The sequence below is a fragment of the Pieris rapae genome, chromosome 15 (genome assembly GCF_905147795.1).
Source record: "Pieris rapae chromosome 15, ilPieRapa1.1, whole genome shotgun sequence".
NCBI lineage: Eukaryota > Metazoa > Arthropoda > Insecta > Lepidoptera > Pieridae > Pieris > Pieris rapae.
The window spans coordinates 3,959,689-3,982,623 of NC_059523.1; the positions used below are offsets into that span (position 1 = coordinate 3,959,689).

Genomic DNA, 22,935 nt, shown 5'->3' on the forward strand with positions numbered 1-22,935 from the left:
ACCTTGGATCTTGACTAAAATGCCCTACTATTTGTCAAATTTTCAAAATATGAAGTGATCTTTTGTGATTTTTATGTTGATTGTGTAATATATTTGCTATTATAATTGTTTAACTTTATAATCCTATCAACTGGAGTTGTCTTTCTTTTAATATATTGCAAACCGGCTTAGAAAATGAAGTTTTAGACAGAAGGAAATAACCCAAACCTTGTATTGGTTATTATGGTATATTAACACGTATATTAAGCAAAGAAATAGTTATTATTATGTCTAGAATATTAAATCATCGAATGAGGTAAGATTAAATGTTATTGCGCTTTATGAAAGTATTTATTATTATCAAACTTTAGGTTAATTCACTTAACCTCACCGTTTCAGATCTAGTCTAAGAAGACCCTCTTGGTCTTGTGTAGACAAACGAGCTGTCGCTTTCTCTGTATGGACGGGACGTAGTGTTCTTTTACACAAGCCACTAGAGAGTTACCAGATACCAAGGCGAAGATATGGCATGCTCATCGCCCGCGCAGTTCGAGGGGTTTTAAAAATCAGATATTTACTCCTTGGAGGTGCTGTTGGAGGAGGAATGACTTTAAACAAGGTAAATAATATATGTACATAAAATATGTACCTTTCATTCTTTAAAAACATTTAAAAAACATTGTTTTGTTAAATATAAATATATAATAGACTAATTAATATTGGGAATTTTTTTTTTGAGTTATCACTAGGAACAAGTCAGAAATATAATATATTTATTTCAGAAATATGTTGAATGGAAAGATGGACTCCCAGAAATGGGATGGTTGAATGATTTGTTGCCAGATAATGAACAATGGGATAAATTTACCACAACACTCCTAGACGCTAAAGAAAAAATTGGGGATCAGTTTCAAATTGGTAAGTTTCTTTAATATATTTTTATGTCTTAACCCTAAAACTTTAACACTCTTGAAAGACTCAAGGATCACTTGCTTTGGTCGTATAATTCTCGGCTTTGATAGTATAATTCTCGGCTTTAGATCCTTAAATTATAGTTATACATTTTATTACCTACTCTCATAAGCCATTGCAATTTCGTCCTACAATAAGTGTAATGATACTTTCATTAGGGGCTTCTATGTCAGTAACATATGTTCTTCATCCACTCCAATATGTGAAGTACTTTTGTCACCTTATATACCTCTGTCTCATTGCACTTGCTCAGTTGTGGTTAAACAGTAGGTGTGCCACTGACGCTGTCGATACACTCAGATCCGAGGTTGCGAGAGGCTGGTGTAGCCAGAGCTGCAGAACTCAAGGAGTGGCTGGCACAACGATATGAAGATGCAGTGGCTGCTGCTGCTGTTAATAATGCTACCAGCAGTATTGGTAAGATTCATTGTACAATTAAATTTAAAATATTAGCAAATAATAACAATGTCAATTTGTTAATTTACTTAAGCTGATCACCTCTATATATTGTTAAATAAATATTCATTGTCTGTAGATTTTTGTTTACCTATAATAAAATAAATTAACATTGATAAAGTCTTTAATAGAAAGAAATTTCAATATTTATTAAATTTCAGAACCAGCTCCTAAAATAGTAAACAATTTACAAAGTCGACCAGCACCAATGTCAGCCAAATCAAATGCTGACGAAACTGCTGCTTATGGTGTGTATATTTTTTTTTAAGATATGATAATTTTTCTGATAGTGTAATTAATTTTTTATTTAGAGAACAATGTTACTACATTGAAACTCTAAAGATTCATAATTGTTGCATTAGTTGTTATAAAATTGTATCATATGAAAGGTGCGCTAAAATAACAAACCAGTATTTTCTTTAATATTTAGTTTTGTATATTGAATATGAATTGAATTGGTTTTACAATGGATTAATGTATGTAATTAGATAAGACATATATATACTATAGTGATCTTTACCTATATTCTCACAGAGCGCCGGGTTCACGCTTTGCAAGAGGAAGTGCTATCACTACAGGCACGTTATCAGCGCGAGTTACAAAGATTGGAGCAAGAAAATAGAGAACTAAGACAACAAAATATGTTGTTGAGGCAAGGCAGACAACCGTCAACTAAAAAGATGAAAGTGAGATATTTTTTTTGACCTCACCCCGAAATGGTTTAGTATATACAATATTCTGTAAACTATATAGTACTTAACACTGCCACATTTTGTATTGTAAAAGAATTGTTGTATGGAGATAAATTTATATGGACAAGTAATTAAGAGACTTTGATGTTAAGTTGTGTGTTATTTATCTATTGTTACATGGAGTTTAGGCTGTATTGATTTAAAAAAAACTATGGATCCCAAGCCTTTTGCTTAAAAGTTATAGGGATCCTATATATGTTCTCTGTTACAGCGTTCCCTAATTGATATGTACTCATCTGTCTTGGATGAGTTGGCAGATTGGGATTCTGGTGAAGCAGGCAGATTGCCCAGAGTAGTTGTGGTAGGTGACCAATCTGCTGGCAAAACTTCAGTACTGGAGATGCTGGCACAGGCCAGGATTTTTCCAAGGGGAGCTGGAGAAATGTGTACCAGGTAATTTAAAAGTGTACAGGGCAATTAATGAAACATTTTACTTTATCAATTATGTATTTTTATTAATATTCGTTATATTAAATATTTTCAAAAGGTTTTTATTACATGTCTGTAAGATTGTTTTCTACTTATTTTACAAATCATTCATTTAATTTTATCCAAAGCTACAAGTTATGAAGATACATATTTACAAAAATGTTTGTATTTTGAATACAAAAACTATCATAATTCCGCGATTATTTTAATTGCCATAATATCGTAGTGAAGGAGATATTATAATATGTTTATTTACAGAGCACCAGTAAAAGTAACATTGTCGGAAGGGCCTTACCATGTGGCACAGTTCAACGACTCGTCTCGCGAATTTGACCTCAATAAGGAAGCCGATCTTGCTGATCTGCGGAAGTAAGTTGGAACAGCCATAGTATATTATTAATATTACTATTAATATTTAACGATTACAGTGGATTACCTTAATAATAATTATAATAAAAGCCCTTTAACTTACATGCTATTCTTATCAAAAAGTAGTATTTTTAATCTAATTATATAGCGAAAATAATAATTTATTCTCAACCGCGTTGGTCAGGTTGACTGTCGACATAGGCCTCCCCCAATTGTGTCCACGTCTTTCTATCCTTGGCAGACCTTCTCCATCCTTTTGGTAGATCGTACTCCTATATTTTAATTTGATGTCCTCGTTTTCTTTTCCCGTTCCTCGGAAACCACTCTATTACATCCTTAGTCCATTTTTCTTTGTTAGTTCTCATTATATGTCCAGTCCCTTAGTGCCCCAGTCCAGATTACTTTAGTACTAATATTTATAACAAAACAAAGTCTATATAAAAAGGATATTTGTAAATGTAACTGGTCTATTGTTTATAATCAGTTTTTCAAAATAAGTTAAAGTATTGTATAGCCTGGCCCACCTTTGTTGTAGAAATTTTATATACTAACAATTATATTTCCACAGAGAAGTTGAACTGCGTATGCGGAATAGCGTTCGTGGTGGTCGTACAGTCTCCAGCCAACAGATCGCCATGTCTGTGAAGGGACCTGGTATACCTCGTATGGTGTTGGTAGATTTGCCCGGAGTGATATCCGTAAGTATAGAACAAAAATTATATATTGATTATACAGGAGTAAAATACAGGTACTCTTTTTTATTTATTTATACTTTGTTACCATATACATAATAATTTAAAAAAAACAAAACGTAAGTAGGTTACATAAGTTACTAGGCAACAGGCGGCCTTATCGCTAACAAGCAAGCAGGCAACCCTAATATGGAACAATAAAAAAAACAAACACCTGCAGAGGGTAAAGGACAAAAAGTGCACAATTAATTTAAAAAAAAACTAAAAATAACATGCACTGTAACTAGTATTAAATAAAATATAAATAATAATATGTTTAAACAGACATGTAAAAACTCTGCCAAAGGTTTATTGACACAATTAATATATGTAAGTAGTAGCTAATTACAAGGCAGGAGAAAAATTATCAAAAAGGAGTAGGAGATTTTTTCATGATTTTGGAAAAAAAATATTTTAAAATTTCAGACCCAAACGGTGGATATGGCATCTGACACCCGAGAGGCAATCAAGGAAATGACGAAGCAGTACATGGACAACCCTAATGCTATTATACTCTGTATACAGGTAATTGATGCATTAGTTTTGATACTTTTTAGGACAGTAATTTCAAAGATTTTGCGGTGATTTGAAACCCCTAAACCTTTACCTGAAAGTCTCACTTTTTTATTTGTTTTTTCGGTAGCATATAGCCTATAACACTCAAATAATGCTGATATCAATTTGTAAAAAGTAATTAAAATCGGTCCCGTAGATCCAAGCTCTATGTATAGATTTAGAAATTAGAATGCAAATGTCACATCATTTATATGCACCCGTAAGCTCTTAAATAACTGAATCGATTTTGGTGAATTTGACGTATTTTTGCAACAATTTCCGAGAATGATAATCATAAATCTTAATTAAATATAAAAATAAGATTTGAATTACTCTAAATATTGTTATGTATTTTTAGTGCTAGAATATTTCTTTTATTTTATCACCGCTAAGTTTATTGAAGTTCATCATTATCTTCAATTGTGGTTACCTAGGATGGCTCAGTTGACGCCGAACGAAGCAATGTGACTGATTTAGTATCATCCTGTGATCCGTCTGGCAAGAGGACTATCTTCGTTCTCACGAAGGTTGACCTGGCTGAAGAGAATTTGGCTAATCCCAATAGGGTGAGTTTACCACAGATTTTAAAACAAAAAAATTAACAATATATTTTTTATTCAAGATTTTCAAACTGATTCAATCCGTGCAAGTATAATATAAATTGAAGAGAAATTAGTGTAAAAGTATTAAATACGTTTATTTATAGTTTCTTTAAAAAAACATGACACATATCCGAGCAGCGGCTTATTGGGTTCAAGGTGTGACTCTCAACCCTGGGGTCGTAGGTTCGATCCTCGGCTGTGCACCAATGAACTCACCGTTTATGTTGTTATCTATTGATGTTGATCTACTTGCCTATTAGAAATAGTCACGGAAATAGATGTTAGAGCGTTTTATATATAGATATAGAAATGGGAGAGAGCGATTGAGACCGATTGAGAGAGATTGAGAAAGGGAGATCGAGAAAAATACACGCTATTGGTTGATGTATTCGTTTAGTAGAAGAGCAGTGTTGGCCTAGTGGCTCCAGCATGCGACTCTCATACCTGGAGTCGTAGGTTCGATCCCGAGCTGTGCACCAATGGACTTTCTTTCTGTGTATTTAACATTTGAAACCGGATATGGGTCTAAGACCCAAAAAGTCGACGACGTGTGTCAGGCGCAGGAAACTGATCACCTACTTGCCAGTTACATTTAAAAATTGATCATGAAAAAAATTTTTTATGATGATTCGGAAATCTGAGGCCAAGACCTAAAGAGGTTGTAGTGCCACTGATTTATTTTAATCTTATTCATATAGTAGTAACATATTAGAACTTTAGATGGTAATTCTGCCGAATAACGTCTTTTGCAGTAAACGCAGATTTTTATTTATATATATTATCATTAGCATGTATACAGTGTAAACAGGGTTAATATAGATATACAAATACATGGAGTGATCATACACTGGTATGTGATCATCTATTGGGGCTTTTACTTTACTGATAATAAAGAAGTTTCACTTCTCACATTTGTACTTTGAACGCACGCACTTTATTTTTATAGATTCGACGTATTTTGGAAGGCAAATTGTTCCCAATGAAGGCTCTTGGATACTACGCGGTGGTAACTGGTCGAAGCAGAAAGGATGACTCCATACAAAGCATCCGTGAATACGAAGAGAGATTCTTCAGGTCATCTAAATTATTTAAGTAAGTAACAGCTATCTAAATTTAATTATTATTATTACTCAATTATTACATGTTTAATGTAAACCGTTGATATAATATGTATAATAATAATACATAAAAGTCAGGAGAAACTTTGTTAATATAAGTTATAAATAAATAAATAATTTCATTTTTATTTACTTATAAACTATGATACATGACAAACAAATCACAAATAAAATGATATTCTTATAAAAGTATGAGTAACAAACACGAAAATGTAAACAATTGCAATTTCCAAGAAATTTGGAGTATTAAAAAACAATTTAATTGAAATAATATTCGTCAATAAGTTTTTTAACCATTTACCTTGGTCGTGTTTATTACATACCATACAAATATAAATTGTAAAGAAAATTAATTTTACATTAGAGATGGAATGGTAGCGGCCGGTCAAGTGACTACCCGCAATTTGGCGTTGGGCGTGGCCGAGTGTTTCTGGAGGATGGTGAGAGACTCTGTGGAACAGCAGGCGGATGCGTTCAAAGCCATGCGATTTAATCTAGAGAGCGAGTGGAAGAATACGTTCCCACGGTAAGAAATTTGTTCACAAAGTACCCACATTTGTAAAACTAATTGTTAGAAATTTACATGATGCCTTTAGCCAATTGCATCTATATAAAAGTCATCGACATAGTTGCAATAGTTTGAGTCTCTCTTAAAGTTAAATTAGTTTATTCCAAGGCCTATTTTCCAAATGGCATTGCATCTCTTACTTATGTTTTTTAGTTAAGATTTTACTTTAGTTATTATATAATATATCATTGTTACTTGTATTTATTTTTTATAATATAGTTATGTTTAAGTAAGAAGTAAGGAAGGATCTCCTTTTTAACATCCAAAACTATGGACAAAAGCACATTATAATATTTTAACGAATGAAATGAAAAAATTTTTTCGTTTCCTGTAATGTTTTGTTCTCTGTACGTACAAGAGTATCATTCTACAGCGGCGTTATGATACGGGTTTTCTCTACTTTTAATGTGACGTAGTTTTGATAAATAAATCATTTAATCTTTAGCGTTAACATCATTATTGTTTTCTATAAGTTTCTTGTCTACCGAACGAGCCAGACCCGGCTTCATACTGAAATAGATTTTAAGCGTATCAATTCTCCACCTTCCAGCCAACGTGAACTGGATCGTGATGAGTTGTTCGAACGTGCACGTGCAGAATTGCTAGACAAGTCTGCAGAACTGTCGGGTGTACCAGCCGCAGCCTGGGAGGCCCGTCTCCAAAATGCCTTGTGGGCCGCTGCCGCACAGAGAATTTTTGCTGGCATATATCTACCCGCAGCTGCGCATGCTAGCGAAGATGTTGGTATGTTGATAACTAAAAACTAGTTAATTCTGTTTGTGATAAATTTTTAATGTGAGCTTTCTCTGTGTACTTGTCACAATCCTAAAACTCAGATTTTTTATGAACGCGAACTTTCTCCATGGGATAGCATGTTCCATACGTCGGTATAGAGCTACTAAAAAGATAGGCTAAGTAAAAAATCATATTAAGGGCGGCAGGCTAACGATTTTTACGTGCGTATAAGCTCGTCTTTGGAAGCGCATTTAGGAACGTATACGCGCCATTAGACATACGCGCAACTGTTCTAATTCTAATTTCGTTTAGTTCGCGGTTCTGGGTAGAGTGTATTAAAGTAACCTATTCTCTGTCTTGATGCAACCACCGATTAAACCCAGCATCTTTTTCGCGTTCTCAGTCGACGGCGAATCAGTAACTCAAATATCAAAGTTTCTTCGTCAGAATTCATGTTGATACTGACACGACGCTACAACGGGTTCAATCGAACACCCCATAATATGCCAGTTTACGCGCGTCCGGTTTTTTGTGTGACGAAAAAAATGCTAGTGTGCATTTATTAATAAATATTTTTTTTATTAGATTTTTTATTATAAGGTTATTAAATATTTCTAGATACGCATGTTCTACTTCAAGTCAAATACAAGCATCCGAAAAGTGGTGATACTTCGCAAATATGGCTTGACCCCTTTGATATTGATTTTAGTAAGAAATTAGACCCTCGCAGTATTTATAGACTTTTTACAATCATATAAAACGTCACTTCAGTTTAATAGCTGATAAATGGCGCAGTAATTATTTAATTAAAAATAAAAAAAGTTGTTATCGTGTATTTTAGAAACGTGCAATGTAAAAATAAGGTTCATAAAATGTATAATTCATAATAAGTAGTAAGTAATAGTCTTTGTATTTGAAAAGTTCTACTTGTCTCTCATAGTTTTGTACTTAATTAACTTTGTAGCAAAATTCGACAATGTATTTGAAACATTATGTCATAAATACTCTTAACAGATAATACTTTTTAAACCACTCCCAAATGTTCATAATTTTGACTAGTATTAATTAGTCTAAAATTTTAACGGAAACTTGTTCGAATTAAATTAATCCTTATTAACATTACCCCTATATTCTAACTTATGGAATTTTCACGTTAATAAAAATCAGTTCAGTTGTTAGTGACATATGCGATATAAAAATAATATTTTCCTTTTTGATAAGTATTTGTATTTTTTACTTTTAAGATAAATTCAATACATCAGTCGACATTAAACTGCGGGAATGGGCGGAAAATGAACTGGCTACCCTTTCAATACAAGCTGGGCGTCAGGCGTTACGCGAGGAGTTCAGTGAACTTATGTCCAAATCTTCTGATTCCGACGCTATCTATGAACCAGTGAAGAAGGCCGCTGTTGATGAAGCATTATCTAGACATCAATGGGAAGAAAGGGCTCAGGACGTAAGTGATGTTTTAAACAGGTTTAGGCAGGATTTTTTGATACAGTTTGTTTTAAGCACAAATTTATTAAGTTGAAGGAAATATATTCAATTGATAGTAAAATCTTCAGTAATATTGACCTATGTATGTATGGGTTTTGAAAAAAACTATTGCATTTTTGAAATTTATTGCACCGTGCTTTAGCTAATATATTCCATCATATATTAAGATTTAGAAACAATAAATCTGACTCCGATATGTCATTTATATTGAACGTTTACATATTCACACTGAATCTTCTGAAAAGTCTTGTTTCTGAATCTTATCCTTACAAAACGTAACCCAAATATACATCTAACTTTATCCTAAACAAAATAATAAATCTGTGGCACTAGAACCTTTTAGGTCTAGCCCTCAGATATCTGTACCTGTTTCATGATCATTTGTTATTAGGCAAGGTGATTAGCCTGTGCCTGATACACACCTTGGACTTTTTGGGTTTAAACCCAAACCAAACCCAAAACCTGTTCTTAAGTGTTTGAGGGAATGTTAAATCTAAAAAAAGAAAGTCCATTGGTGAACAGCCGGGGATTGAACCTACAACTTCAATGATGACAGTCCCACGGTGTATCCACTGTTTCTTTATCCTATACAATTCGTTTTTACGTCACGAAAATTCTATTTTGAGACCGAAAGTCCATTGTCCATGGATTTTATTTTAGTTTCAAATTGAGTATTTGTTTTATATTAAAGTTTTATCAATTCTAGGTCTTGCGTGTACTCCAAGTAAATGCGCTCCAAGATCGGTGCGTGGCTTCGCGTGCTGAGTGGGACTCAGCTGTAACTCTCATGGAAGACGCGCTTAAGGAGCGACTTAAGACTACAGAAGAAGACCTAAAGTCACTTGCAGGTTTGTTTTTTTGATAGCCTTTATAGGAATCAGTGGCGTAGCTTTACCTTTGGTTTCACCATCGAAAGTAAAAAGTAATAAATAGAGTATGGGACGGGGAATCCCCCAAGTCAGCGTCAGGCTCTTTTGTGGGAATCCCCGAATTCTACATAGAACTGTGCTAGTGCTAGTCGAGGAATCCCAAAAAAAGATTTTTTATGGTGGATATTTTTTCCGGTTTTTTGTTTGTTTGTCATTGTTGTTAAAGTTGTGTGGACCCCGGTGTGAACCGCCCCCCCCCTCCCCAGGAATATAACGAAAAATGGCTACAACCCCCCCCCCCCTTTTTGGTCAGTGGTTAAAAAGGAATGGAAACAATACAATAGAAAGATATCTTTATTAAATTAGTTAATCACGCACAGCACGATACACAGAACACACTTTTCACTTAAAACGTTGAAAATTCAATATTTTATCATAGTAATAGTCATTTAATACTAGCCAAAATTTTCTAAAAACTTTAAGTTATCTGAATTTTAAAATCAAGCTTGTCGATATGGTAATCGTAATTTCTAGCATATTTTAGGTCCTGGTTTCCGAGAGCGTTGGCTGTATTGGCAATCCAGTAGCGAAGAACAGAACAGACGTAGTGAAGTGAAATCGGAGTTGGAGCGCCTAGGGTCAAGCAGGCCCAATCTCTCGTATGATGAAGTGGTAGCTGTCAGAGATAATTTGAGGCGGCGAGGCGTCGACACTGATAACGAGTATATACGGGAGACATGGAAACCTATTTATTTAAAGTAAGTTTTATTAGTGAATTAAGTAAGGAATTATAAATCCTTTTTTTTTTTAAATATAAAAAAATCAATGGCGCTACAACCTTTTTCAGTCCTGGCCTCAGATTTCTGAATCTGTTTCATAATCGTTTTTTAAATGTAATAGACAAGAAGGTGGTCAGCCTCCAGTGCCTGACACACGTCGTCGACTTTTTGGGTCTAAGACACGTCGGTTTTCTCACAATGTTTTCCTTCAGTGGCGGAGAGTTTATTGCCAGTTCTTCTCTTCCGTTCTACGCCCTTGATTTGAGAACTGGCAGTAAATGTAAAATTAGAATCATTTAATGAATATTTCTTTTTTTTTGACGTTCATAAATGTATATATGTAATAAATGATTTTTGTTTGTTTGTTTTATGTCCATTGTCTTTGTATCTCGCTAGGTGTCCTGCCCATCGCCATTTTTGTGTACGAGAATGATAAAGGACGTCTATTAAGTTGTACCATTATTAGATAGACGTATTTGTTTAAATATTTTTTATCGTATTTACTGCCGTATTTTTATTAAATTTTAAAACCATATTGTGTAATACAGACAATTCCTACAACGTGCATTATCACGGGCGAGGGACTGTCGCAAGAGTTTTTATCTGTACACGCAACAGAATGGTACTGGGGTGAGTTTTTAATCTCTTATAAAATATTTGCTATTCTTTGATCTTTATGGACTTTGAATGACTAGAATGCTTGGAAACATATTGGTCCTACTCCATAGGACTATCATAGGGCCGTGACAAAATCAATTGGTTGCTGATCTAATTTTACATATTTTTTGTTTTTTAATATTAAAAACTGTATTTATTTTAGTTTTATCTCACTTTTATTGATTTCTTTTATTACTTTTTAATGTATCTATGGTTTCGATATTTGTAAATATAAGGGGAAGATATATACTAACAATACAATAATAGAACTGTATAGTATTTTTATTCTAGGAGCACATTGTCTTATATTATAATCATTTAACTAATGTATACAAATATTGTAAATTTTATTTTAAAAGAGTAACTATGGAGTTTCTTCTATTTAACGTTCAAAAGTGCCATTATAGGTGGTCTAATTGGAATAAATGATTTGACTTTTTGACTTGGAATATGATCAGTGGGACATCGATTTTTGGGCCTTTCATGCCTGTTTACTTTCGTTGTTTAAAGACGCGTTATAAGGGTTCGAACGCACGAAGTCAGGCTTGATATTGGTCGGCTCTGAACATGTGTGCGTTATAACTATTACTTTAATACGTTATCATGTTATGGTCTTGTTCTCACTATAATTTAAGGGCGTAGTCCTAAGTCGCCATGATTCCTACGTTTGTGTTTCAATTAAATTCTAATCAATTCCGTATGTGGGTTGTCATGGTTGCAGCTTTTACGAAAGGTCTTTTAAAATAAAAGATTTATATATTTACGATTTATTTATATCACAATTAAATAATAAAAAACACAAATAACACAATACATCAAAATTATAAGGGTTGCAACGGCTGGCCTTATCGCTAACATACGATCTCTTCCAGGCAACCCTAGTAAGAGAAAAACTAAAAATGAAGAGTATAAGTCCAAGAAGTGCATAACCAAATGTTAAATAAAAAAATTATATAACTCTTTTTAAATATAAAGTATAGTAGTAAAAAAATTATAAGTTGGCGATTAAAAGAAGTGGCGGTGGTTTAGCCAGTTCTTATAGTCGTAGAATATAGATTTTTTTAAATATTAATGTGGCCTATTCAATCAAACATTTCAGAAGGAATGCTGTGAAGTAGTGATGTTCTGGCGGGTTCAAAGCGCACTGCGGACTACGGCGAATGCTTTAAGACAACAAATTGGGAATCGGGAGGCTGGTCGGCTGGACCGGGAACTGAGAGAGGTTTTGGATGAGGTAAGTTTTGGCGGTTTTTAACCGAGTTATTGGAGTCACAAATAATAAGACTAGCAATTGGTAAGAAATGGTCCCCATACTCGGGTGAAGGATGCTTTTAACAGAGGGCACGGTTTCTGCGGGGACGACAAATAAGTTGGTACAGTGCCTCAGTACTGGAGATTTGGCCATACCAAATAATGATATAGAAAAATCATATCAAAGGTATATCACGATAAATTTATAGGAAAAATATGATATAGATCATTAGCTACAGTAATACAGAAGAGTTTTCTTTAAATGTAAGGGTTATTTCAGATGTCGTCTGATGCTGATATGAAGAAAAAACTACTGTCTGGTAGACGAGTTGAACTTGCTGAAGAATTGAGTGAGTATTATCAATCACCCAACTTAACCCGTGAATTTTTTTTGTATTATATTTTTAAAAGTAAATACATGATGCATCTAAGTAATAGATTAATAGATATGAATATGACTTAAATATTTTATTATTTGCGAAGCCTTTTGACAATAGAGCAAATGTATTACAATTTTAAGAACTTAATTACACGTCCTAAAAAAATATTTATGCCTTTAAAAGTATTTACCTAGAAAACCTTCAGACCATTCTTAAGACTGAAGAATTGCAGGGGAACCGCATAGTACCTAAATATGTTTTTACTAATGTTTTGTCATTACTGACTATAAAACATATAGACGACATTATAATATACTTGAATATATCTTCAGAAAATTTGTGAACTATATTAATGATTTTGTTTACAGAACGCGTGCGACAAGTTCAAGAGAAATTGGAGGAATTTATTGAGGCGTTAAACAAGGAGAAATAAGCGTAGATAGATTAATTTATTTGAAACTGCATTTCATTGGCTTCGAAACTATTTAACTTGTAAATAGGTCATGAATTTGCGTATTATCCCTATATTTAATGACTAAATAATACGCAATCTTAGATCGAGGAATTAGGAATCGTTGGCTTCAGAACAGTTATGCAATTATTTAATAACAATATACTTAGTTATAATCCAAATTATCACCTTACTACAAATGAATTTCTATGTTTACATTAGGTCTTATGAAATATACAATTAGAATATTTACTGTGATCATATTTTCCCTATAAAACCTAGTCATTTTCCAGACTAATGTTTAATTCATGAAATAGTTTTAAGAGGTTAATCCTGCGGCCCCTTTTCTAGTGTCTAGTATAGTGGTTAAACAGGAAGTCATAGGTTCGATTTCCGAAGAAACAAAATGGTCGTTTTTGGTTTGGAACTTGCTCATAACACTGCTTCAGTCACAGTTTATTGGCTATTTATTATATATCACTCAGGTCAATGAAATGCAGGGTAATTTAAGTCGACTTAATTAGATTTGATAAAGAAATCTTATCTTGTGCCAGATTGTACGCCAAAGGCTGTGACGTCACTATTATTCTTATTAAATCTAATAAAACTTCGATTACACAAAATCAATACAATTATTCATTATCAGAAGCTACTCATTCGCCAGTATTGAAGCCTTAAAAGTACAACACGAAGAGCATTTCTTTCAGAAGAGTCTTTATGATCGACTTCTCTCATGTAATTTATGCTTATACTTAATTTGTTATATTTAAATATTTCTCTCATTTTAATCTTTATGGCCATAACGAAGTAGCATTCTTCATAACGTGTTATTTTTTCTAAATTGTTGTTTCTACAATTATTTTTCGAACTTGGGTTGATTTTGTAATTATAAAATGATTTAGCCTAACATGAGAAAGAGGTTTTAAAATAACTATAAAGCTTTTTAAACGTTTCTTTTAACTAAGTCGACTTGAAAACGTATCTCTTAGTAAATATTGTGTAATTTACTATAGAATGTATATAGGTTGCATATTATGTTTGTCAGCTCGCATGTATTGTTAATTACGACTCCATAAGTTATATTTTTAATAAAATGTTGCACCAAAGTAGAAATATATTTTTATTTAGATTACCTTAATAATAATAAATTACAGGTACACTGCCGGCTTACTTTTTTAGTTATGCCAAAACAACATAAATAATAAAAGTTAATAATAAATCAAAGCAAAAAAGTTCAAAGATCACGTTTGAAAAAAAAACAGCGAAATATAATATTATTTACAAAGTAACTATTAAATAACAATGCTAATAAAAATAAAAATTGTTTGAATCCGCAAATTTGTCATGACTTAAGAAACATTTTACTTCCTGATATTTACATGACAATAATGTTTCTGTTATATCCTTGGCATTATTCCAAGAAGTTTTGTATTCTCTATAAAGGCTCTCGGCGATCAAATATGCTTCCAATTTATCTATTTTCAAAATACCTCTTGTCACTGTGGCTATGAAATTTAACCGACTTTCTTTATATGGAATATATTCTGAAAGGAAATGTTTGAGGCCTTCCTTGTATATCTCTATAATGGAGAAGAAATATTCGCTGACTAAGTCTACGATTCCATTTCCAATATATTCTCCGAATTTGGTTCCAACTATGTGCATAGCCTCAGTTTTATCATCACTTTCAAAGCAGTGCGGATTTAGTTTTAATGCTGATTTTATGGCGCTGCAGTACAATTGTGTAAAATTTATTTTCATATATTGGTAGAAGTATTCATTTAGTGCCATAAAGGAACTTAACCTTGATGTAATTGTAGTAAAAACAAGTTCACCGGACACATATCGCCTATCTTTAAAGGCTTCAGTGCATTTTAACGATTTTAAAAAGTCGTCTATACAATTAACTATGTATGATTTATCTTCCAAATCTTTCCAAATTTTTTCAATGTGATCAAAGAACGGATTTAAAGTATTTTTTATAATTTCGCATTGCTCTTCACTACTTGTAGCAAAAAATAAGTACTTTGCAATTATTCTCATGTACAAACACATAAAGTTGTTTTTTATAACATGTGATGGTTTATCAACCTCAATATCACGCGAATGTAAATTTTCATAGTTGGTTAGGTTTTCAACAGTTATATCGTTTTTAATAAAGTCGTTAACAATTTTGGTTACTACATCTTTATCAACTTGGTATAACATTTTTTCTACCTTGCATAGAGCACGCATAGCTTTCTGTCGGCTAACACGCATTCGTGCCTGATAAACTGTGGCCCAGTAATCAGCTTCAATATTTTTGGGAATCTCGCTTTGGTATGTTAAGTGATTTAGAACTTTTCGAGGCAATTTGTCATAGTCAAATCTCAATATTATTTCCTTAACTATTTTCCACATTTCAGGTGGCATAGTAAGTGATGCATTAAAGTAGTATGACACAGCTACTTTAATCGCAATCTTAGGACTTCTTACTGCTACAAAAGTGAATGTTTCTACTTCAAAAGCTGTATTCAACGCAAGTCTTAATGCTAAAGGAAAAGTTTCACGTCGCTGGAGACATGACTTTATATTGTGCTCCAATGAAATACTTTTACTGATTAAGATATTGTTTCCCACAGATTTTAAACCAAGTATCTTCCAGTCAACATTGTCTATGTTAATATGTGGCTTGCATGTATGAATATTATTTTGAAACCTCGAAGCGAGTTTCAGATCTGCGTTAGTTTTGTTTTTTCTTAATTCGTCTATTTTCTTTATAATACTTTCAGTGCTAGACAACATCACTATGGGGCGGACCAAACTTGGTTTAGGTGCAATGTTTAAAGCATCGCTTAAAGCCGCGAGATGTTGATCAGCAAGACCAGCTGCTTCTCCAAAATAAATTTTAAGTGTTCGCAAGAAACGATCGTGATTTGTGTTCTCTTTTACGGCTAATGAGGCGAAGATTACGCCATCCCCTAATAATGAAGGATTATGGCGTAAAGCATTAATGTATGATGCTTCGAATTGTTTAATTGGAAAGGTATCTGCAATAAGTTGCCTTCTTGCTATTCTTTTATCAAACAAAGAATTTATTAAATCCACATTACCGATTGCTGACTTTGCCAAATTGTCTTCAAGATTAGTAATATCTTTAATTTTATATGTTGAGACTACAGCGACAAACTCTTTTGGCCGTCCTTGAAGTATTGTTGGTAAATGTTTTTTCACTTCAACTACTTCAGATCCTTTTAAACCGAAGTCTTTGAAAGTTGTGAAGTGATTGTAGTAAGCTTTCATTAGGTCAGCTGTTGGTGTAGTTCCATTTAAAATACTGCGAAGTATAACAGCATGTAATCCCTCAATGCACAATGGATTACCATCATGGCCATCTAGTCCCAGCCCATGTGCAAATGTTAGCATAAGATTCCAAATATCTTCTGGCATTCTCCAAAACTTAAGCCTTTTAATAAGAGACCTTACAACTGTAGCCCGAAGATTACTGGGTTCATTTTTATGCTTTTCAGTCAGCAATTTCAGTAGTGTGTCTACATGTTCTAAAACTCCACCACTCTTGCTAATGAGAACAAGTAAAATATTCTGTCTACCTTCGATGGTGCTTTCAGCTTGCAATCGATTTTTTAGCTCCGCATATGTCTTTGAGAATCCTGCAAATCTATATTTATCAAACAGCCGATCAAGCAGTGTTTTCTTCTTCACAACACTATGGTCCATGAACATAGAACAAGAACAAGGACAGTATATTTTATTCAGCAATTTAGGCATTCTCCGGTATTCTTCATCCTCATAGCAGTGATATTCATAATCATTGATTTCTTCATCATCAAATATATGGTCAGTTACGTCAATAAAATTTGGGCATTCTGGTTTTCTGTAAGGCCATTCCTTGACTTTTTCTCCAAAAGCTTTATCAATAAAGATCAGTTTCTTAAAACAAGTTCTTTCTTCAAGGGATAGTCTTTTAATCAATGGTTCAACAGATTTATAAGAAAACCAATCATGTAAATATTCTGCCTTGGCAAGATGAAATACTAGATCTCTACATTCATTTGGAGTTAAACATCTAGCTAAAGTATTAACATCCAGAATTTGTGATGTATACAATTCTTGTTTAGCTAAAAATTTACTTTTAAAATTTTTCACAATATATTGAGTTGCAGCAGGACTTAAATGACCCTGAGTATAATAGGACTCAATTAGATCTAAATATAAATTTCCATCTAATTTGAGAATACATTTAAAACTCTCTAAAAATTCAGATTCACTATCTCTGTAATTCATTATGGCATTATTATTTTTAAGCAAACATTCAAAGTAAGATTTAGCAACAGTTGGACAGACTTGACAGAGCATTTTTAAATGCTTTGGAGTTAATTTTTCAATAATATTTACAACTTCATTTAAAATGAATAGCGAAGAACAATGTTTAAGGTATTTGATTGATTCTTCAAAATCATTTTTATAGTATGTATAAAAATCTTCACATCTCTGAGGATCTTTTAAGTTTACTTTTATCCAATGCTTCATTTTATTTACTCCTGGTTTGCTCATTTCTGGGAACAGATTGGTTTCCAAGTAGACTGGATTAATTATGTAAGAGTACTCAAAATTCAGTAACCAGTATGATTTTAAAGCTCTGCTAACATAAAGCATGTCATCATTTTTTAAAGTTTTTATTATAAATGCAACATGTTTGTGATGATTGGCAATATCAATTTTTAATATTTTATCAATAGAGGTAGTTTTTGGTAAACTCTCAAAGTTTTTATTTTTAAAACAATACTCTTTAACTAGATGGTTATAGTATTGGTGCCTTTCACCCAAATTATTTCCTTTTAAGATGATAGTTGACTCCATCTGCAAAGAAAGAAAGGTTTCACTTAGTGTGAATCGAATCTATAGTTAAGCAATATACACAAGCAACAAGAAAGTCGTGTACTTACAATGATCAAAAATATTTCCGAAAAATCCAAAACCACTACAAAAAGGATACCAAGTCAGTAGTAGGCAGTAATCAATACTAATTACTACTTCTACTACTAAGTATGTACATCTTATGAACTTTTTGAGTTATATTTCAAGTCTTGCACAGTTGCGAATTCGACGCCTTCACCGATACATCGATTCGAGTCGATTTAAAATCAATTAATCGAAAAATCGATTATTTATAGTAATATTATAATCGATTTTTCAGATCGAATTTGAACCCTATGTCGATTCAATTAATCGATTCATAAACCTCCCGAATCGGACCGGTCCATTATTTAACACAGCCTGTCGTCGATTTTAAAACGATGGCTCCTATTACATATTGGTATCACCAAAGAAATTTGTTGTACAGCTCAATAACGCCGATTGCTAACAAATACTTTTGCATCGTTGGAACATCTGTTCCATGTGAAAGGCTTTTTTCTGTTGCGGCAAATATTGCTACTGACGAAAGGAGTCGTTTAGATCCTGAGCGATTAGATAAGTTAATTTTCTTAAAGTCACTCGACTTAAAATACTGGGAAATATAATTTCTTGTTAAATTTGTATTTAACTTTAATAAAGTTTTATAAACTTAAAATTTAATTAATTTATTAACCGACTTACAAGTACTTATGCGAGACTAGAAATTTAAACTGCCACATTAGTTTAGCGGTCGTAAGCACTACTGCTGAGCAAAAGATCCTGGGTTCGATTCCCACCTCTACCTATTCTTTCGAAGGAATATAGGCGTGATATTATGTTTATTAATTTAATAATACTTCTATCCAATTACTTGTATTTGCAGTAAATGGTCATCAATAATGTCCTGTATCTTAATTAGGCAATTAGTCATGTTTGAAATTGGCTCGATTAATCGAAAATCGATCTTTTAATGCTCGATTTAAACAAAAATCGATTCTAGTATGTCCGATTTGGATCGAATCGGAGATCGATATTTTTTAAAATGAATCGACATGCCTAATCTATCATGTAGAATGTAGATTGTAGATACTAGATAGTAGGTATACAACATATACATTATACAGATTATAGTTAGCGGGATTGTGGATCAGATAAGGAATAAGAATGTATGTAAAGACTTATCCACAGTACATCTATCATCTATGTATTTATTTTTGTACGTTCATTTTCATGTGGAAATGTCAAAGCCCAATAACATCTGTTCGCATGTTATAATTTGTCAAAAAGAAATAATATAATTTTCGATCTTTGAGTAGTAGTAGAAGCAGGGATTAGTATTGATTACTGCCTACTACACACTTAGTATCCTAGTGGTTTTGGATTTTTCGGAAACATTTTTTAACACTGTAAGTACCTACACGACTTTCTTGTTGCTTGTACAAGTTGTACACTTGTTGTATACAGGGTGTCCCAAAAGTCGACGTCAAGTCGAAATTTTCTCATAGGTAATGCCACACCAGTTATCAGAAAAATTAAAAAAAAAATTAAGTCATGTATTTTTGAAGTTATGGTAATTTTCCTTTTATTCCAGAAAATGTACACCATGTGACAGTTTTTTCATTCCTGTTGTTACAAATATTTACTTTTTGCCAATTTTTTTTCTCTTACGTCATCCCGAATGGTGCTTTATGTAACCTATGATCCTAAACCCTGTGCCGATAACTCCAACTTGTAGGAAAATGTCATATTATACCGTACCAAGTTTTCAAAATTAATTTTTCACACTAGTTCAACTGATCGTCCTGAAAAAAAATGTACTACTCCAGTTTGGCAAGCAGCTTTAAAAGTTTGCGCATTTAATAAGGATTCTAACGTGGTATAACACTTACTTCATTATTTCTTAGATCGGCCATAAAAATTTTTTTTGTTAAACAAAGTCTGTTTTATAGTTTTATATCATATTTCTTTAATTATCATACATCAATATAAACTTGAATATTTGTACTTTATGATTATGATAATATTTTATAGTTTTAAATGCGAAATTGAGTTTGATTCCAACTTTAAAATATTGTCGTCACGGGCTATAAAATTGAGTTTGATTTCAACTTTAAGATATTGTAGTCACGGGCATCTAATTATTATTAAATGTATTTTAATCTATATCCTTTAAGATTTTTTCGAGTATTTTTTTCATAGTTGTAGTTATTATATTACAACAGATATAATGGTTTTTGTTGCGATGTATCGGGCGCGGTGCGCGAGTGTCTAGGCCGCGTGAGTAGATGTACAGATGAGATATAAACAGTCGTGCGGCCCGTACAGTAGAGAGGTTAAGATTTTAGTTACATCCATCTGAAAAGAAAGAAATGATAACTGACATAATATACAGTCCCAAAAGTCGACGTCAAGTCAAAATTTTCTCATAGGTAATGCCAGACCAGTTATCAGAAAAATTAAAAAAAAATTAAGTCATGTATTTTTGAAATTTTCCTTTTATTCCAGAAAATGTACACCATGTGACAGTTTTTTCAATCCTGTTGTTACAAATATTTACTTTTTGCCAATTTTTTTTCTCGTCATCCCGAATAGTGCTTTATGTAACCTATGATCCTAAACCCTGTGCCGATCACTCCAACTTGTAGGAAAAAGTCATTTTATACCGTACCAAGTTTTCAAAATTAATTTTTCGCACTAGTTCAACTGATCGTCCTGAAAAAAATGTACTACTCCAGTTTGGCAAGCAGCTTTAAAAGTTCGCGCATTTAATAAGGATTCTAACTTTGAAATCACACTGGTTACTAAATTTTGAGTACTCTTACATCATTAATCCAGTCTACTTAGGAACCAATCTGTTTCCAGAAATGAGAAAACCAGGAGTAAATAAAATGAAGCATTGGATAAAAGCAAACTTAAAAGATCCTCAGAGATGTGAAGATTTTTATACATACTATAAAAATGATTTTGAAGAATCAATCAAATACCTTAAACATTGTTCTTCGCTATTCATTTTAAATGAAGTTGTAAATATTATTGAAAAATTAACTCCAAAACATTTAAAAATGCTCTGTCAAGTCTGTCCAACTGTTGCTAAATCTTACTTTGACTGTTTGCTTAAAAATAATAATGCCATAATGAAATATAGAGAGAGTGAATCTGAATTTTTAGAGAGTTTAAAATGTATTCCCTCAAATCAGGGTTCACTACCGCCATACACTCACCAAATAGGTCGCTCTCCGGTGAAGAGTCGAGAAACCCATTAAGCATCGAGATTAATCGAGGAATGGGAGCTTGTTGACGCTGGACAGTGTGAGCCGAACGCACAGCAAAGAGGTTATGTTTCCGGCAGCGGTAATAATTGTCCGGAACGTACAGTCTGATGATTTCCCCCATCAAGTATGCGCTTTCCGTTTCGTTTTTAATAACGTTTAGACCAAACCTAACCACAGCCAAATCCCTACGAAGCTCTAACGAATTGTACCCCAATACCCCATCAGGAACTTAGTAGAGTAGAGTAGAGGACTCTACTAAGTTAAGGAAAAAAATTATACCTTCGTTTGTACAGGATTCTTGATATATTAAATGTGGCTTAACTAAGCAATTCTAAATTAAATGACGTACGGATTGAGAAATACATTTTGATATTGACCAAAATATATGAAAGTTCCACATTAAATATGTATCTATTCTCGACCCTAGACCTAGACCCAGATATGTTCCCATTGTTTGTTAGTGATTTCAACGTCTTGAACTTTTAACGGTTGAAAGATAGGAATCATTTTATTTTTTGCTCTGAATATTACATAAGATATTTTTGAGATATTCATGGTTAGCAGACATTGTTGAAACCAAGAATACCTCTGTCTGGATATTTATACCGAAATAAAATAAGCAGATATCATCAGCGTAGAGAGTGATTTGTGCATGTAAATCGAGCTCGTGAATGTAATTGATATATATTAAAAATAACAATGGACCTAATATAGACCCTATTATACAAAATCAATACAATTATTCATTATCAGAAGCTACTCATTCCCCAGTTTGGAGCCTTAAAAGTATTACACGAAGAGCATAATCCACTAAACCCCTTTCGAATGTAAAAGTATCTCGATTTCTCTCATGTTATTTATGCTCAATTTGTTAAACATATTCTAATATTTCTGTCATTAGTTTATGGCCCTTGCGAAGACAGCCATTTTCAAAACGTTTAAGTTTTTTTCTAAATTGTTGTTTCTATTTATAACGGCAATATGTTTAAGAACTTGTGTTGATTTTGTAATTGCCTAACATGAGATAGAGTTTATAAAATAACTCTCTATTCGACTATTTTTTATATAATAGGGGGCAAACGAACCTGCGGGACGCCCAAAAAGGCAGTCGTCGCAGCCCAGACATCAATTTTTAGTGGGTGCGTTGCAGGAAGGAGTACGCTCAAACTTGAACTTGCTGAATTTTTGGAGGTCGTATCTCTCACGGAAGATCCCCGCCAGTAGTAGATTCTACAGTTCGCTAGTTCGCAAAAGAAAAGGCCTTGTGAAACGGACCGTGGAAGATTTCATGCGGCTCGTACGATGCTGAAAACCCAAATCAACCCAAACAATTCCTCAGAACACTCATCGTGGTACACTTAATAAAGGACGCAAAGAGACGCTATGTCTCTGCGTAGAAACAGAGAATCAAGTTGATCAAGTAAGATATGGGTCATTGACAAATCGACATGCCCTTCGCTGAGTGTATTTGGGAGCACCGGCCCAGAGGTGTGAGCAGTATTCCATATGAGGCCGTACTTGAGCCTTGTAGAGCTGCATACGTTGCGATTCAGTGAAATTCTGCTTAGCCCTACCCAAATCACCCAGCTTTTAGGAAGCCAGTTTTTTTAGGCT

The 22,935-nt window shown here is 33.2% G+C and overlaps 2 protein-coding genes across 4 annotated transcripts; one reads left to right on the top strand and one right to left on the bottom strand.

The window, feature by feature from the left end:
* The first annotated feature begins 18 nt into the window (after window positions 1-18).
* On the top strand, window positions 19-14,255 carry LOC110994964 (dynamin-like 120 kDa protein, mitochondrial). Of its 3 annotated transcripts, none has more exons than XM_022261918.2 (21): window positions 19-295; window positions 379-598; window positions 762-897; window positions 1,222-1,368; window positions 1,569-1,655; window positions 1,942-2,093; window positions 2,371-2,552; window positions 2,847-2,957; window positions 3,526-3,655; window positions 4,115-4,213; window positions 4,678-4,809; window positions 5,792-5,937; window positions 6,328-6,489; window positions 7,082-7,275; window positions 8,511-8,725; window positions 9,473-9,614; window positions 10,180-10,393; window positions 10,963-11,044; window positions 12,171-12,305; window positions 12,603-12,672; window positions 13,071-14,255. In XM_022261918.2, the coding sequence occupies exons 1-21, from the start codon at window positions 267-269 to the stop codon at window positions 13,133-13,135; spliced, it is 2,850 nt and encodes a 949-aa protein (XP_022117610.1). In that variant the 5' UTR covers window positions 19-266; the 3' UTR covers window positions 13,136-14,255. The 3 variants fall into 3 exon arrangements, with proteins under 3 accessions (XP_022117610.1, XP_022117618.1, XP_022117592.1); XM_022261926.2 differs by having other exon boundaries at window positions 1,252-1,368; XM_022261900.2 differs by having other exon boundaries at window positions 20-295; window positions 1,219-1,368.
* On the bottom strand, window positions 14,028-18,261 carry LOC111002226. Its single transcript, XM_045631240.1, has 2 exons — window positions 18,100-18,261; window positions 14,028-18,013 (listed from the first exon to the last, which is right to left on the bottom strand). Exon 2 carries the CDS (start codon window positions 18,011-18,013, stop codon window positions 14,459-14,461), a length of 3,555 nt encoding a protein of 1,184 aa, XP_045487196.1. The 5' UTR covers window positions 18,100-18,261; the 3' UTR covers window positions 14,028-14,458.
* Window positions 18,262-22,935: the final 4,674 nt, after the last annotated feature.

Coding starts and splice junctions, on each gene's coding strand:
- LOC111002226 (XM_045631240.1), bottom strand. CDS start 18,013: ATGGAGTCAACTATCATCTTAAAAGGAAATAATTTGGGTGAAAGGCAC.
- LOC110994964 (XM_022261900.2), top strand. CDS start 267: ATGTCTAGAATATTAAATCATCGAATGAG. Junction 1,369..1,568: donor TAATGCTACCAGCAGTATTG/GTAAGATTCATT, acceptor ATTAAATTTCAG/AACCAGCTCCTAAAATAGTA. Junction 10,394..10,962: donor TGGAAACCTATTTATTTAAA/GTAAGTTTTATT, acceptor TGTGTAATACAG/ACAATTCCTACAACGTGCAT.